Source organism: Caloenas nicobarica, chromosome 3, assembly GCF_036013445.1.
Source record: "Caloenas nicobarica isolate bCalNic1 chromosome 3, bCalNic1.hap1, whole genome shotgun sequence".
Taxonomy (NCBI): Eukaryota; Metazoa; Chordata; class Aves; order Columbiformes; family Columbidae; genus Caloenas; species Caloenas nicobarica.
This window is the reverse complement of record NC_088247.1, coordinates 64,604,451-64,621,903: the sequence shown is the minus strand read 5'-3', so window position 1 is coordinate 64,621,903 and position 17,453 is coordinate 64,604,451. Positions and strand designations below refer to the sequence as shown.

The 17,453-nt window shown below is 38.4% G+C and overlaps 1 protein-coding gene across 1 annotated transcript; it reads left to right on the top strand.

Annotated features, from left to right (window-relative positions):
• Nucleotides 1–4: 4 nt before the first annotated feature.
• On the top strand, nt 5–3,170 carry GTF2H5 (general transcription factor IIH subunit 5). The gene is made up of 3 exons (XM_065631948.1): nt 5–94; nt 460–574; nt 2,535–3,170. Exons 2-3 carry the CDS (start codon nt 540–542, stop codon nt 2,713–2,715), a joined length of 216 nt encoding a protein of 71 aa, XP_065488020.1. The 5' UTR covers nt 5–94; nt 460–539; the 3' UTR covers nt 2,716–3,170.
• The last annotated feature ends 14,283 nt before the right edge of the window (nt 3,171–17,453 follow it).

Below are 17,453 nucleotides of genomic sequence, written 5' to 3'. Positions count from 1 at the left end.
CGCATGCGCATGACGTGGCGCTGTCCGGCGGCAGCAGTTTCTTCGCCGTCAGAGCAGCGGTTGGAGGAGCGGCCGGTCGGCGGTAGCGACGCAGGTAAAGGGCGGGTGGGACCGGGGCCCTTGGGAGCGGTGGGACCCGTCTCGTCTGTTCACCGCCCCCGGTCGTTCCAGAGGTGGGTTGGGGCTTGTCTCGCAAGGACGCGGCTCGCCTCCGGCGGCGGAAGAGCCTGTGTGCGGCCGCAGCCGCTGGCGGCGGGGGCAGAGCTGCCCGGGCTGCTCTCAGGGGTGGGGCCTTTAATTTTCACAGCTCAGCACCACACCTGAGCCGGGCCTGCGCGTTCCTCTCCCAGTCCCCGGCCGCTTGGCCGAAGAGCAGGGCAGCGCTGCTGGTCCGAGGGGCGGTGGGTTATCATGAAGGATCTCAGAGTTCAACCAAGGCGTTGTTTATTTGTCTTTTAGATTTCCGCTGTTTACGTGTGTAAACCAAAGTAAGAGTTGCTCTTGTCACCTCCTTCGGCATTCGTAAGAGAAGTGAGAAGATGGTGAATGTTCTGAAAGGTGTCCTGATTGAATGGTTAGTAACAGCGCTTATTGTCTTTTGTTGTGTGAACGTCTACTTATCTCTTTAAAGCTGGAAATATTGTAACTAGCTTAACAGTCTAGACAAAAAAAAAAAAAGAATTGTGAGGAGGGGGCATGCTGAACAAGCAGACAGAAGTGTGGCCTTTGGGGGAAGGGGAGGGGCAGTTGTAGGTAATCGTAAATCCAAACTCCTTTTTCTTTTCAAGATATTGTTTTCTACTTATGCTTAGCCATTAGATGTTCCATCTTGTTCTTTCTGTTGCTTGCAAATAATATTTTGTTGTTGTTGTTTGTGAGCAATGTGTTTCTTTACTGATTCTAGAGGGAGACGAGATAATTTTTCATCCTTTCTTTGCTGTCTTTTTCAACTCCAGTCTAAGTTCTGTTCAAGGCTGAAATGTCGCTCCGTTTGTAGATCATACTTGAAAGGAATATGCTTGTAGTTTGTAAAAGAAAGCTTTTGATAATGTGCAGTAAACAAGTTTTCATGCAATCTGAAGTCTCTAGACTAAGAGTCAGATAACTGATTACCTCCAAAGTAAAAAGAATTATCAGTCAAGATTTGTGGGGTCATTGCGTAGCATTATAGGACATATAAGATTTCCACTGTACACTTAAATCGTAAACATATTAACAGATGATAACTGCACAAAAGCAGAATAATGTTGAAGCTCTTGTGATGTGCCTTCATGGTGCATATAGCTGTGAGCTTGCTGCAGCGAACTTCTGACTGGATGCTAGCCAGCTGACGACTGGATGTCTAATAGCTCAGTTTGAGCAGTTCAGAGCCTAAACTTTGCTATAACAAACAGTCTGTCTTCTCAAACTTGTCTTCATGCTAGTAAATTGGAAAACCCTCCGAAGCACAAGAAATAGCCTGCCTACAGCTATTCTAGTCATGCTTCTGCAGGTTTGAGGATAATATTAAAGGCTGGGATTTGAGTTGCTGGGTAGGGGGCAGGGAAGGGGGTTGGTTTCATAGTGCATGTCTTTGCACCATATATACTTTTAGGGAAAGGTGAATTCGTCCTCGTAATGCATTTAAAAGAAAGAAGATTAGCCAATAATTCTTTTAATATTTACTGTGTTATTAAGAATTCTTTTTAAGAATTACTATGTTGCCAGAACAACTATGTTTACAATTTTGAAAGTATCCTGAGCTACCTGATTCCAATTTCCTGTATTTCTTGCAAATCTTCTTCACCAGTTGTTGCAGACAAATGCTGTTTTACCGAAGAGCGTGTTTTTCCTGTGTCAGAATAATATTGTTTGAATTTTTCAAACTTTTAGTGGATCAGAGAGTTATATTTTGAAGCCTCTTTATCTAGCTGCTTAGTATAATGCAGCTGTTTCAGTTACCTGTAATTTCCATACTTCCAAAAGGTTTTCTTTTAAACACTTAATTTACAAGGCAACATCATAAAAAAGAAGAGACTATTTAGTTACAGTGTGATAAATGTACAATTCATACATGACAACTTCTTCTCTGTGCTATGCTACTTTGAGTAAGATCTAAACTGAAGTATACTGTAAGAAAACATGTTTTAATGGTGCTATTTCTGAAGATAGAAATGTAAGTTCAAACTTGCCTCATTAAGGGTTGTGGGGTTTTTTTGTTTGCTTTTTTTGTTGTTGTTCTTTGTTTTGTTGGGGTTTTTTTAAGCTACTTTAACAGCAGTATAGGGGCACTTCTCTGCCAATCAAACAGCCAATTCTTTTCTTTAGACTTCATTATCAGTTTATTTTTATCTCTAACACAAGCATTACTATTGTGAAAGAAACTACTTTTTCAAAAGCTATGTAAGCTTTCTTTAAATTATGAGCAACTCTTGAAATTAATATTAATCTTCCAAAGGACTTAGGGAGTGTCTCCAAAGGATGGTTTTGTTTGCTTGTTTTTAACTTTATCTTATTACAATGAGGTGGGATCTGATGTGTGTTTGTCTCTACAGTGACCCAGCAATGAAGCAGTTTCTGCTGTACTTGGATGAGTCAAATGCACTGGGAAAGAAGTTCATCATACAAGACCTGGATGAAACCCATGTCTTTGTATTAGCTGAGTTGGTTAATTTCCTCCAGGAGAGAGTGGGCGAGTTGATGGACCAGAACTCTTTTCCTATTACTCAGAAGTAAAAAGACTAGAATAATGAGATTACTGCGAGTTTTGGAAGAGTGAATTTCAATAGCTTGAGTTGTTGCTGTTTTAGTAGATATTCTGTGGTTAGTAAGTTCTACATGGAAGCGGCTACTCTAGAAAATTGATCATTTTCCTAGACAAAATACTCCTGAATTGAATTTTATTTCTCATTGTGATATCTTTATTAAAATCCTTAAAATGATACACTTGAGGACTTGCCTAGAGAATTTTTGATGTATACTCTGTTTTTCCTTTAGGATTTTTATCTTGCAAGGTGGTATGACCCAAAAATTAGAGTGGTGTTTCTGTATTGGAATGCTATATGAACTCCTCTGACATGTTACCTTCCTGTGGAATTGATTAAATCTGGTTATAGTGTGACTGATAGAATGTAAAGTATGTCTGTTAAAGTATGATGGAACATTAAAGGCATTAAAGGCATTGTCAGATACTGCTTTAACTTAATGGGGTTTATACACCAAAATGAAAGTTAGTTGGTTTGATTTTTGTTTGGTTTGGTTTTTTTGTGTTTGTTTTGTTGTGTTTGTATTGTTCCCCCCCGCCCCCCCCAGACATTTTACAAATGCTCCATACTACTTGCCTACCTTTACCAAGGTTATGTTTTCTGGGTTTGGAGTGTGGTGGTGGGAATCTAGGAGTTTGGAGAGGAGGGAGGGATATGGGAGGATGGGGACAACAAAAGCCATTATCTCGGATCACATTTTAATTGTAAACTGATATTTGCATATCAATGATAGCAAATCAAAGGGCTAACATCAATGGGAGACCAATCCTTTAGATATAATTGATAGTATTTTTCCACTGAAGCTAATACCTAGTCACAATAAGCTATGTGATCAGGAAGGGGAAATAAAGGCTTGGTAGCTCTACCTGTGAAGAAGAAAGCTGGTTTTGGCTTTTTTTGAGTGTTGGGTTTTTGTTTGATTGTGGTGGTGTTTTTTTCTTCAACTTAGCTCTTCCTCCATTATTGCACTTTGCTGCAAAGAAAGAGCCTTAATTTCATAGGTTTTCCTTTTTTACACTGAGAGTAAAAATTCAGGTTTGCACTTGTAACTCATCTCAGACACTGGCTTATTTAGTAAGTTAGCTAGTGCATGATGCTAAAACCTGTGAAGATTCCTGTCTACAAATATGGCAGATACAGATGACAGAAACATGAATAATAACAAGTTTTACGTTTTATCCTACTTCCTGCTCAAAATAGTCAAATTTGTTCAATTTATAAGTAATCATTTATAAATGAAAGACTTCTAGGATATTACTTCAAGGCAAAGCTTGGTTTTTAGAGGTGCTGATGTACATCAGATGCTATTTTTTATCTTTGGGGGAAGAATAATTGTAAGTAGGATGGTTTTTCTAAGGAGCAGTTTTCCTTACTGACTCTCCCACTGTTGCTTTTTTGCTTTTGCAGTAGCTATCAGATTAGTTGGTGGGATTTTTTTCCAAGGAATAGGGAAGCTTTGGGAAAACGTTTCATTAGATGTTTTTAAACAAAAAGCCATCCAAAGAAAGTTCTGCAGAATTGCAAATATTCAGGCTTATGTGAATGAGCAAATAGCCCTGTAGTTTCTGGTTCCCCCCATTTCTCTGACTGTATAGAACAGTGGGTTTTGGTCTAAGTGGTTTCATCTCTTTCTTTTACGAGTGGACACTTCCCCAGTAACATGGATCAAAAATCAGCTTAACTTGAAATAAAAAGTTGAGAATTGTATGAGTGGTTTGTGGTTCCTTACCTCTTTCTTGAGATTGGTCAAACATTGATCTCGTAAATGTTATTTTGTGGAAGATTATTGGAGCTCTTTTAATGAAGAGATAATCAGTAGTCTTAACATGGCATGGTAGCTTAATGCAGTTTATTTAGAAGTGTCTTATAACCTTTCTTTGGAATCCTAGTTTATTTTTCATCTAGGTTTTGATGAAAGCTAAATGATCCCTCACTCTCTCTTCAGATGATGGTATTTGAAAAGTAATGTTAGGATTGCACCTGTTAAACTTCTCTCTATTTAGCATATCTAGTGCTACATTTCTGTTGTGATTATCATTTTGAGTCTATGATAAACTTCTGACAGTCCTTGTCTTTTTCTCCTGGTTAATTGTACAGTTTTACCTGTATTTTAGCTTATCTTTCCAGTGATAAATGTCTTATATAATACAGAGGGATAGAAGTTCTAAGCTGTGTAAACTAAACAGGCATGCATTTTTATACTCTTTGCTCTCAGTCTTTTTTGAGCAAACACATTTATGGATTTTAACTTCTGAACCTGTCAAAACTTAGCTCCTTCCTGCAACCTTGCCAGGCCTAACTGATTCTATGCTGGAAGAATAAACAAAAGATATAAAGAAGGAAATTGGTAATGCCTTATGGGATCTAAGGAGCTGAGTTCTTTGTAGTTTCTGGGGAAAAAAGATCTTTAATTACGTAGTACGGTTAAGGAAATCCAATGAAGCAGCTCTTAGAACCTGATTATGTATATGTATTAAAAACAAACAAACCCACAAAACAGAACTGCCCAAGGGTTTCTGGGGTTTATTAAAATTGGGCCCCAGAAAGCTGCTGCTTTTTTTTTTTTTTCCTGTGTGTGTGCATATAGTCCCAGAACTTATATATGTAGGTATGCATTCTAAAAAGCATATATCCCAGATGGGAGAAAAGTATATACTAGCTTTTAAAATGTCAAGACATTTTGAGACAGTTAACATTTATGCTTACAGATTTTAAATATTTTTGCTGACTTTCAGGTATGAGGTAGTATTGGTGAGTGGAGCTCAAGGAATGAAACATTGTGTTAAGAATCTCTTAATTTTTTTAAAGGCTGGAAGCATTTGAGAAGAAAAGGTTAAGGAGATCTGTTTAAATATATACATGTTTTGCAGGTAGAGTTAATATGGTGAGAGCATCAGCTCTTGCTGTGTTTGGAATATATTATGTTAATGTAACATTTCTATCCATAGCTAATAAGTTCACTGGTTTTTGGTGTCTAGCATAGGGACTATACTCTGCTCAGGTCCATCTTGGACAGCAAAAATAGAGCTTGAATGACACATTCTTGTTGCTTCTTGTTGCATCAAGAAGTTCTATCTTAATGGGTTTCACTCCTAAGGGTTGAGATGATGCTTCACTTTCTGATTTCAATCTGTTAAAAGTATCTTGTCTACTGGAAGAAGAATATGGTAGAAAAATTACCTAAAGGATGCTTATTTGAACTTAATTTCTTCATTGCTACTTATTTATACTTAGTAGCTCTAAAAAAGCTTGCAAGTTCACTTGTTTGTGTTTTGTGATATAAACAGTTGCTCTTGGGTAGTTACTGTAACTTTGAGGAGCTTCTCAAGACCACTTTCACTAACACAAATGCAGAGGCTAAATAGTAATATTTGACAGGAAGATGAGAGAGATGTCTAAAGCAAGGTAAGAGAATTTGAACAGTGCAAAGTATTTATGTTAAATGGGAAGAGAGGGATGGAAACTGAAAACGCAGCTTCCTATTAAATCAGTAGCACCTCATGATTTTTGTTGAAAATTACACTGTTTGGTGGTGGGTTTTTGGTTTTGCCCAAGCCTCAGCTTATTTTTTTAAAGTTTATTTATTAATGGTTTTAGAAAAGCTGTGTAATATGACCATGGTGTACCACAAAAGCAAATAAGCTGAAATGCTGTTGCATGTTTAGATACTTTTAGAAATTGTGGAATAAGCTAATTCTGGAGAGCGGGCTTTTTTTAGTGTGGGGGTTGGCAGCACAATGAAGATGACCCTGAGTTAGCCAATATTCACAGGGATTATATTAAATTTCTTAGCTTGTTGGCAACATTTGAGGCCTCCTTCTCTCTGGTACAACAGTTACCCCATGGAGAATAATTGTCCAGTGCAGTGAAAGAGGAAATATCAATGATCAGTAGAGAAAATAAATGTGTCCTCAAGAAGGAAAACTGTGATGAAAGAAATAGAGATTGCTTCAGGGAATTGCACCATTTTACCTGAGAGAACGCAGATTGGGTGGATTTGACTTTGTAGCTGAACTGCCGGTGTTGTTTCATCAAAAGGTAGGTATCTGAATTCATTTGGAATAAAGAATTATAAGAGTGGAGGGTTTTATTTGTTTGGGTTTTTTTAGAAATCTAATGTGCTTGTAATTACAGGGGAGGGGGTTGTTCTATGTAGCACAGTACTGAAAGCTAGATGGCTAGTGTGGTGTGCTATACAAATCTTCTCCAAGTGTTGTTGTACATTATGAAATCCTATTTTACAGTCTTTTCAGAATTGTAGGGTGTATTCAAAAGCATACCTTCTGATTCTTTTTTTTTTTTTTTTAGGTGGCGTAACAGATTTGACTTTTTTCTCACTCAACTCTGCAGGGCCACGAAGTATGTGAGAGAAAACTAGAGAACATGTATTTTATGCATTAACAGGATTGTTTAGTGTGAGCTGAAGTAAATAGGATTGTTTACTCTGAATTAAAGACAACGGCATTTCATAGTGTCATTAAAATGGCTTATTTTAACTTCTGTGGTGATGATGGCAACTAAGAAAAGTGTCCCAATTTCAGTCAACACCTAGGTTGAGCTTGGACAGGTAGGGTTCTAAAATAAACAAATTTAAATATTAAAAAAATTGACAAGCATTTATTCACATCAGCCAACACAGACTGAGCGGTATATTTTGCTCTTCCAACCAGGCAGTAGTCCACTGAGGAAAACAGTAAGCTTTTGTAATAAATCTCTTTGTTTTTCCCAGTTCCAGAACAGATTCTGAGCTTTTTCCCACACTGGCTCATTCATTATCTCACAAATTATCCCGTTAAAGCTGGTGGAGGTTACTGTGAAATGAAGCATTGCTCAATATGTCATAAATGGGTGTCCATGTTTGATTTGTAATTCAGACTTCAGCAAGGCTTGCATGTGCCATACAAAATTAAGGATTCAATAAACTGCTGAGATTCATAATGATGGAAGAGAATTTCTTCTTAAGCTAACTCTTTAACTTTGGTCTTATGACTTAACTAATGACAAATGTAAAAAATAGGGTTTCTGATAGAAATATAATGTGGAGCTTTTTTTTGCCTTTTAAAAAAAATATGGAATAAAAATAATACTTTACCCATCTTTGTTTCATACAAAAAGATTTTTCAGGACTGAAGACAGACCAGTAAGGGGAGCTCTTGCCAATATTTTAAACTGCTTTTTAAAAAATTGCTGCAGCATGGCTAGTAGCGGGTCAGAGACTTACCGTGCTTTGGAACATTAATGTATTTCTCTCTGGATGTGCTTTCAGCTGGAGATGAACATTCTACTTCAAGGGATCCTAGTAGAAAGACATATACAGTAAGATATTTTGGAATGTAGTAACTTTAGCTCTGAAATTTCTTCAATGTTTAGTTATATTACATTAAAATGATGTGTCTGTAATGTGATCTTCCCTTCAGATATTACTGGTAGGTCTGTGCATCTCCACAACACTAGTCTGCTTTAGAATCACAGAATGTTAGGGATTGGAAGGGACCTCCAAAGATCATCTAGTCCAATCCTCCTGCTGGAGCAGGAACATCTAGATGAGGTTACACAGGAAGGCATCCAGGCGGGTTTTGAATGTCTCCAGAGAAGGAGACCCCACAATCTCCCTGGGCAGCCTGTTCCAGTGTTCTGGCACCCTCACTGTGAGGAAGTTTCTTCTCGTATTTAAGTGGAACCTCCTGTGTTCCAGTTTGTACCCATTACCTCTTGTCTTACCATTGATTGTCACCGAGAAGAGCCTGGCTCCATCCTCGTGACACTCACCCTTTATATATTTATAAACGTTAATAAGGTCACCCCTCAGTCTCCTCCAAACTAGAGACCCAGCTTCCTCAGCCTTTCCTCATAAGGGAGATGCTCCACTCCCTTAATTTGTGGCCCTGCGCTGGACTCTCTCCAGCAGTTCCCTGTCCTTCTTGAACTGAGGGGCCCAGAACTGGACACAATATTCCAGATGCGGTCTCACCAGGGCAGAGTAGAGGGGAAGGAGAACCTCTCTCGACCTACTAACCACCCCACTTCTAATACACCCCAGGATACCATTGGCCTTCTTGGCCACAAGGGCACGGTGCTGGCTCATGGTCATCCTGCTGTCCACCAGGACCCCCAGGTCCCTTTCCCCTACACTGCTCTCTAATAGGTCATTCCCCAACCTATACTGGAACCTAGGGTTGTTCCTGCCCAGATGTAAGACTCTACATTTTCCCTTGTTATATTTCATTAAATTTTTCCCTGCCCAACTCTTCAGCCTGTCCAGGTCTCTCTGGATGGCAGCACAGCCCTCTGGTGTGTCAGCCACTCCTCCCAGCTTGGTGTCATCAGCAAACTTGCTGATAGTGCACTCTATTCCCTCATCCAAGTCATTGATGAATATATTGAATAGTACTGGTCCCAATACTGACCCTTGAAGGACTCCACTAGATACAGGCCTCTAACTAGACTCTGCCCCATTGACCACAACTCACTGGCTTTTCTCCATCAGCCAGTTCACAGTCCACCTTACTACCTGAGTTAGGAAGGTAGTTGATGAAGTAGAGGAAGATGTTGATACAGTCAGAAGTAACTCTTATGAATTTTTGTTTTCTTCATTTCCTCATCATATGAAATGCATGTGTTTTTTAGGGTACCTGTTCCTCACTGCATGTCCACCATACCGTATGGAAGACACATACAAGAACTATTCAATCTTAATATGTTTCAGTCTGTGCTGGGGATTTTTTGCATCTGTATCCCTAAGGTATTGCTAATAGTCCGTAGAAATGAGACATACAGAAAGTTTTTCCCTGATTACTCCCAAAAGTGAATAGCTTTTTTGGTTTACACCTATATAAAGGTAAAATTCAGTGTGTTCCCTAAACAAACAAAAAAAGCCACAATACCTACCAGTTAAGTTTTAATGTAGCGGGGTGGAGGGGAGGAACCCTACTACTTTGGACATTAGTGGCTGTATTTTTCATAGACAGAAAGAATTTTCTCTTCTCTGATTGCGTAGCAGTAATAAGCAGATTAACTGCAGAATAGAAATGGACTATGAAATTGCTGTCCAGTGAACAAATTTTAAAAGCGAAAATTTTAGAGTGTTATTGTTAGCTTTTAGCTTTTTGTGCTCCAGCAATTCTAGATTTTAGTAACAATAGCAAGTATAAGGTTGCTGGAAAAGATGTGATTTTCAGATTAATATTTTTCTTTCATTAAAAAAAAAAAGGCAGCTCATAATACCTATGCAGAAATGTGCTCAAACACACCAAAGAAAATCCACCTAACACCAAAAAACTCTGACAGATAATTGATTAGCCATAAAACTTGCCCCTCAGGAAAGAAACAGCAAGCAAAATTTCTGGATAACTATAGATTGAAGGAGCTGTGTGTCAGAGTTATACAGTTGTTCACTTTTTCTGTCACAGAAAAGATGGACCCACTCATAAACTACAGGATGTGCAGAATAATGGGTATACTTGCAGCTGTGAAGAGATCACTTGCAGATAAGAAAATATTGCACATTTCTACAATGTTGGCATAGCTGATACACTGTCAGTAGTGAGAGGTAAACATACTAAGCAAACCTCTATAATCTGTCAGCATTTTGTGTGTTGTGCTGCTGATGTTTTGAAGCTGGAGGAGTGAGATAGGAGGATGAAAGAGAAGGTAGGTAGGAAAGAGGGGGAAGGGTATTTTTGGCTTGTAACTAATATTTCCTGTTAATTCTGAAATTGAACAAGATCACAAGGAGCATAGGGACAAAATTAAGAGAGTGATTGCACTCAATTTTAATTTTGTGTCCAAAAACGTACTTGCAATTAACTAGAACTTAATTGATTTACAGAAGATCCTATATTTATCGTCAGAGCGAACATATCACAAGGACTGGGGAAGGAAGTTTTCTTAATGTTATGCCTACTATTCTGCCTTACTTCTGTACTGGATGGGACCATTTTGCCATGTGGAATGATAATGTAGTTTTACTTCTTTTTAATCTCTGGATTCTTCCACATTGGCGACTTTATAAGGTGTAAAATGTGTTTTGCATCTGTGTGGTGTATATATATATTGTTGGCTATGTAGGTGTTCCAGGAGCTGGAGATCCAGAAGCGATGAGTAACCCTGGAATAGTGATAGCTTGCTGTATGGTCAACCAGCTTGAAATTAAGATAGGAAAGAAAATTCTCTCTTCAGCTGTAATATGAAGCATGCTCCCTGGATTTAACTTTGCTTTTGGTCTAAACTGAGACTAATTACATCTTTGAATTTTGGGAAATTTATAAAGTTAGTATAAAAATCTATGAAAAAAGACACCTGGTTTCTGAAGTGTAACAAGTGTAGAGAACATAGACAAAATGCCAAGTCATTAGTTCCAATTTCTTGCAGGTATTTGTGAGAAAATCATTAAAAAGCAATAAGTATACAAAGCAAATATTAGCAAGGCAATTAAGGGTTTGTTCATGCAAATGTGAACTTATTACCAAGTGCAGTGAACTTAGTACTCAGAGTTTTTCTGATAGCTTTCAAGACCTGATCATATTGTATGTGATACTAAGCACTACATTCAACAGTAATGTTTTTGCTTCTGCCTTACTACTAGAGCTGTGAAAATTAGTTGTCTCTGAGAAGGAAAGATGTTAAAAACATTATTTTGGTGAGACTACCTCACCACTTAAAAGAATAGTTCACCTCTATATTAACTAGTATAATCTAGTGGAGAAGCAAAATGTCTGCCATTGCTCTATGGTTTTAAGCAGGTAGCTTTCTTTTGCCCCAGTGTAGATTTCCCCATCTGTAAATGAGGATAAGAGTAATTACTTTGCTGCTGCTGGTACTAAGCAGGACTGTGGCCTTTCTTTGTGTTCTGTCTGTATAAAATGCACAATGGAAGTCTGTCCTGCTCTCTGTTGCTATTAAAATAAGTATTCTCTAATAAAAGTAAATGTTGGGGTACTTCATAAGATAGATAGGAAAATATACATTCAGTTGTAGTAGCATAGTAACATCTCCTATGTTAGCTTACAGGCCTGCATATTAAATCTTACTGTCAATCAAAGATTCTTAGGTCTTCATAGCATCACATCCTGGCCTAACCACAATTATGAATGACAGGTCAGGAATACTGTGTGTCTAATATTTCTATATGTATATACACAAATATATATATGTATAGATATATATAAATACACACACAAAAAATAACTCTGTGCATGTATATATGTATATGCAGTGCATATATATAATCACTGCAGCTATGGCATGCTTACCTCATGGGAGAAAAATACCCTTCCTGGCCCAACAATATTTGTTATGATTTAGGGAGGAAAAGGATGCTTTTGCAATCCTTGTACTGAGTAGGATCACTGTGGGACTCGAGCAGGTGATGAGGCTCTGAAGGGGGAACAAACACAGGAAAGTGGGTTGCTAATAAGGATAACCTGACCACTTTTGATATCTGGAACTTATTTTGTGTCCTTTTAAAACTGAGATTAAAATTATCAGTGAGATCCCTAATCAGGCATTCATGAAAGTATCTTTTTTCTTTGTACATGGATCTGCTTTTTATCATTGTATTATATTTTGCTAAAACCACAAAAAAAGCACCAAAACCCAATCAGTATATTCATTATATTCTTGCAGTGTATTTTCCTACCGTTAAATCGAGCTTGAAATTATTTTTTTTCAGTGGAGTAAAAGGACTTACGTATTTGATTGTGTTCTTTTATAGGACTACCCAGAGCAAATGGAGGTATCATGCTGTAATTGTGGGGTTTTTTAAGAATTAACATATGGTTTTGCAACAATATCTGTATTTGTTGTATCTTTTACTATGGAGGGTGAGAGTACAGAAGATGCTTATTTGAGGCTCTGGTGATAAGCTGTTGTTAGAATTCTGGTGCTTAAAACCTTGACTATTTTGATGGCTTATCTCTTACTCTTTCATGTTTTTCAAGAACTCTCTCTTTATTTTTGTATTTGAGTTTTGTCTCCATTGAATTTTGCAAAAAAGAAGATTGCTTAGGCTTTGCTGTGCTGTCCTCATACTTGAACTTCTCATGAGACCACACTTTGAAATGATAAGTTTTGAAGAATGTGTATCTATATGACATGAATCTCTGTAGATTTAAGCTAAAAATATATATATCAGCCATTAAAGCACTTGTCTGAAAAGCCTAGGGACCTTGGAAGTACTTCCACCAGCTGCTATTTATTTTAATATTCTAATGTAGGCTTTGCTGAGAAAGTTAAATTAATTGCTTTTTTATATTGTAGACATATTTAAAGGTCTCACTTTGAACTAGGGTTTCATAATGCTAAACATCTTAGAAAATGCATGAGAAGGGGGCCTGACCTGATGTAGGAAATGAAAGGCAAAAATTGACTGTGTTTGTATAATAGAGTAACATATAGATAGAACCATGTCTGTATCTCCTGGCCATTCTCTGTACCCGTTTCAGGTTTAATTTGTCACTCTTCAGTGTAATTGATCACAACTGTTTGCAGTATTCCAGGTGAAGTCTCCCCAGTACCAGTGCAATAGTGTTTATATTGCAGTTCTCTCTTGGAAAAAATACTCCCTAGATGCTCCCCTAGGGGTATTAGCCTCTTCCATGATCTCAGCAGATTGATGCCTTATGTATATCACAGAATCACAGAATGTTAGCGATTGGAAGGGACCTCAAAAGATCATCTAGTTCAGTCTCCCTGCCGGAGCAGGAACACCCAGATGAGGTTACACAGGAAGGCGTCCAGGCAGGTTTTGAATGTCTCCAGAGAAGGAGACTCCACAACCTCCCTGGGCAGCCTGTTCCAGTGTTCCGTCACCCTCACTGTGAGGAAGTTTCTTCCCAAATTTAAGTGGAACCTCTTGTGTTCCAGCTTGAACCCATTACCCCTTGTCTTGCTGTTGGTTGTCACCGAGAAGAGCCTGGCTCCATCCTCATGACACTCACCCTTTACATATTTATAAACATTAATGAGGTCACCCCTCAGTCTCCTCCAAGCTAAAGAGACCCAGCTCCCTCAGCCTTTCCTCATAAGGGAGATGCTCCACTCCCTTCATCATCTTTGTGGCCCTGCGCTGGACTCTCTCCAGCAGTTCCCTGTCCTTCTTGAACTGAGGGGCCCAGAACTGGACACAATATTCCAGATGCGGTCTCACCAGGGCAGAGTAGAGGGGAAGGAGAACCTCTCTCGACCTACTAACCACCCCACTTCTAATACACCCCAGGATACCATTGGCCTTCTTGGCCACAAGGGCACGGTGCTGGCTCATGGTCATCCTGCTGTCCACCCTGACCCCCAGGTCCCTTTCCCTTACACTGCTCTCTAATAGGTCATTCCCCAACCTATACTGGAACCTAGGGTTGTTCCTGCCCAGATGTAAGACTCTACATTTTCCCTTGTTATATTTCATTAAATTTTTCCCTGCCCAACTCTCTAGCCTGTCCAGGTCTCTCTGGATGGCAGCACAGCCTTCTGGTGTGTCAGCCACTCCTCCCAGCTTGGTGTCATCAGCAAACTTGCTGATAGTACACTCAATTCCCTCATCCAAGTTGTTGATGAATATATTGAATAATACTGATCCCAGTACTGACCCTCATATTCTGTTGTTAACTGGCAGATACAGATTTTTTTTTTCCTCCTCTCTTTTCAGTTGATGCTTTCAGTTTGAAATGAACATTTATAAGTCCTGCAGTTCATGATCTTGAACTCTGTGCTATCATATTTCATCCAATTTTGTTATTAGTGTGCCTCTGTTGGTCATCCGTTCTTTTCTGAATGATATATATTCTGGTTCTAGTCTGTACTGTTGCTTCTCAAGTTTGTGTCATCAGCAAATTTTATTAGTACACATGTTTTTGTTCTAAGGTCAACTAACAAAAAATATTTAAAAGGTCAGTATCATGACTGATTGTTCAGGGACTCTATATAAAACCTCTTCAGTCTGTTTTCTTTGGAGCACCATCCACTGCCATCCTTACTAATTTCCTTCCCTTGCCATCTGTACTAATCCTCATCTCTTCAGTTCAATTAATATCTCATGTGGCACCATTTGAAATGTTAAGTAATGTTAAAAAAATACACTAATATTTCCCTTGTTTAGCACATCAGTTATCTGACAAAGGGAAAATACAAAAGTTGCATTTCTATTCAACTTAGTGTTGTCACATTTTCCAATTTACCAGTGTCTTTGTTCATCCCTACAAAAAGTTTTTCAAACGCTTACATGCCATTCACACCAGATAGATAACTCTGAGTTTGCCCTTATTTTTCCCTTTCTTGAATACAGGTACAACGTCTTCTCTTATATATTCTAGGGTTTGCAGACTTGATTTTTAAAAATGTTGCTGCTTTTAATGTGTCTGTTCTTTTAGTATCCTGGGATGATATCTTGTTTTCCCTGTTCAGGTTACTTTAAGCTGCATTAAAAAGGATGAGGGGAGCTATACATGGAAGGTTGGAGCTGGTTCCACAACAAAAACGAGGCAGACGGAAGCTGGAGTGAACAGCCCAACATCTGGAGGGTTTGGTTAATCATCAGCCAGTCTGGCTGTTCTCCTCAGCTGTGGAGGAAATCCTCACTCTTTTGGGAAATTTGTCCGGGCAGGCTCACTTGTTTCTCTTTTCTCTGATGTGTTCCTCTGTGGTGGAGGAAAACTGCAAAGTTAGGTGCATCAAAAGGAAAAAGCCTTTTGGAATCAGTTGAGAGTATAAAGCAAACAAAAATGATTCAAGTTTCCATGTGTAAAAAATATGAGTGAATAGATTTGCATGTGAAAAAAGTGAGCAAGTTTGCATGCAAAACTCTCCAGTGCATTAAAAATGGGATAGTCATTCATGCTGGAAATCCAGACAGAGGTGGAGGAGGAAGATAGAATAAAAGAGGCAAACAACAACAGTTTACCCGCTGTGACACAAGACATTTAATGAGTACCTGTTCTAGTTTAGGTCCTGTGAGGTAGTGCAAGGTGAACTGTTCCTGCCCTTTTTTTTTTTTTTTTTTTTATGATACATAAAGGCAATTTGCTATTTTTTTCTATTTCTTTTGAGTGTTTTGGTATTTCTCAGCTTCCTTTCTTTGCTGAAGGACTGAGAAACTGGAGTGAAATAATTACATGCTTTCCTTTGAGTTTTAGGCTTCTTGATTGTATATCAGATGTACTTGAGTTGGGAGCCCTTTAAAATCTTTGCTTGATCATTTTTGTTATTAATAATTTTAACAGCTTGTAATGGAAATAAACTGAATTAAAAGGCTAAATTTCAATGCCTTTATACTGATCAATAGTACCACTGCTGGACTTTGGGTTCAAAAGAAATCTAGCAGAAACATAGCAGAACATAGGAGGGGCAGGGACATTTGAAGAAATCCATCCAGTACTGTCAGCCAGAGACATTTCAGGTTGGGCAACTGAAACTGGAGAATTTTGTCTTCTTGAAACCTGGAAATACTGATGGACTTTCTACAGTGTTTGGCCTATGTTTCGGAGAAATTCATACCAAAATCTTACCCTGAGCTCAGACATCCTTCCACATCCATTCTATTAAACTTGGTCCAAACCAGGAGTTGTAGAGAAGCAATACTGATGCAGTCTTCTGAAAAGTCACTGGCCAGCAACAGCAAAGGTAGTCATGGTCTGATGGAGGTAGCTCTTGTAGATCAATGCAATGAGAGGTATGAGCAGGCTTTCCCTCTACATCTCTTGTTCTAGATGAAGTAGAATAAAATACTTTATGTTGGCAGTTTAAATAGAACTTAAATGAAGCATTTTTCAGAAAGTCAACACAAACTTTCAATGCAATGACTTCAGTCCTGCAAACACTTAGGCATGTTAGTTTGTTGAACTTGAAGATGTTGATAAGTTTTTCTAACAGTGAGGCTTGGGTGTGAATTTAACTGCATGCCAATGTTGTATTCATTTTGCTTACCTGCTAATGATTACACCCGAAAGAGGCAAGAACTTCTTTTTTTTTTTTTTGGTGGAAATAGGCCACTTTCCCCTTGGGTAGCTCAAGAACTGGTTTTAGTTTTTCCTTTTTCCTACCTTAGTTATCTGGGCATACTAGATCTGCGTCTTTAAACTGCCTTTGGGATGAGAGTAATTATGAAAAACTACATCCCCAAAAGAGACTCAAAAAAAAAAAGACCCCCAAACCCAAAAAAGCCTCTGAGTTAAATTAAGGGATTCAAAAGGATCTTGGATACATTCGGGTTTTTAGGTGTGCTTCTCCTTTATCATGGAGCATATGGAATACTTCTAGGAAGTGATTGTATGATTAAAAAAGAAACTGCCCTTGACTCTATATATAAATGGTATATTGAGAACTATCAGCTTACCAGTTCGGGGAAGATAATGCTTGCAGAAATCACAGTTTTGATCTTTACAGTGCTGATGTCACTTGTATTTGGAAGGCAACCAAATCCTGTGCTTTGTTTTCTGTCCCAACATATCCAAGCTGTATAAATGAGCATGAATAGAGTGAGCTTGTGAATGGGAAAGAAATAATAAAAAGTGAAATGACATGGGGAGCGGGGCGGGGGGAAGTGTCTGCCGTGAAAACATTGAATATAAGAGAGTGTGAATATTTTACCTGTGGAGAAAAAAAATCAAGTTGTTCTGGTTGGGCAGACTAAGGAAGGTGAGTTGAAGGAATTGTTCCCTTGTGTTTTATTTTTTAAATAAAAAATTTCCACATCCCAAGAAGTGCACGTAGTTGCTCATA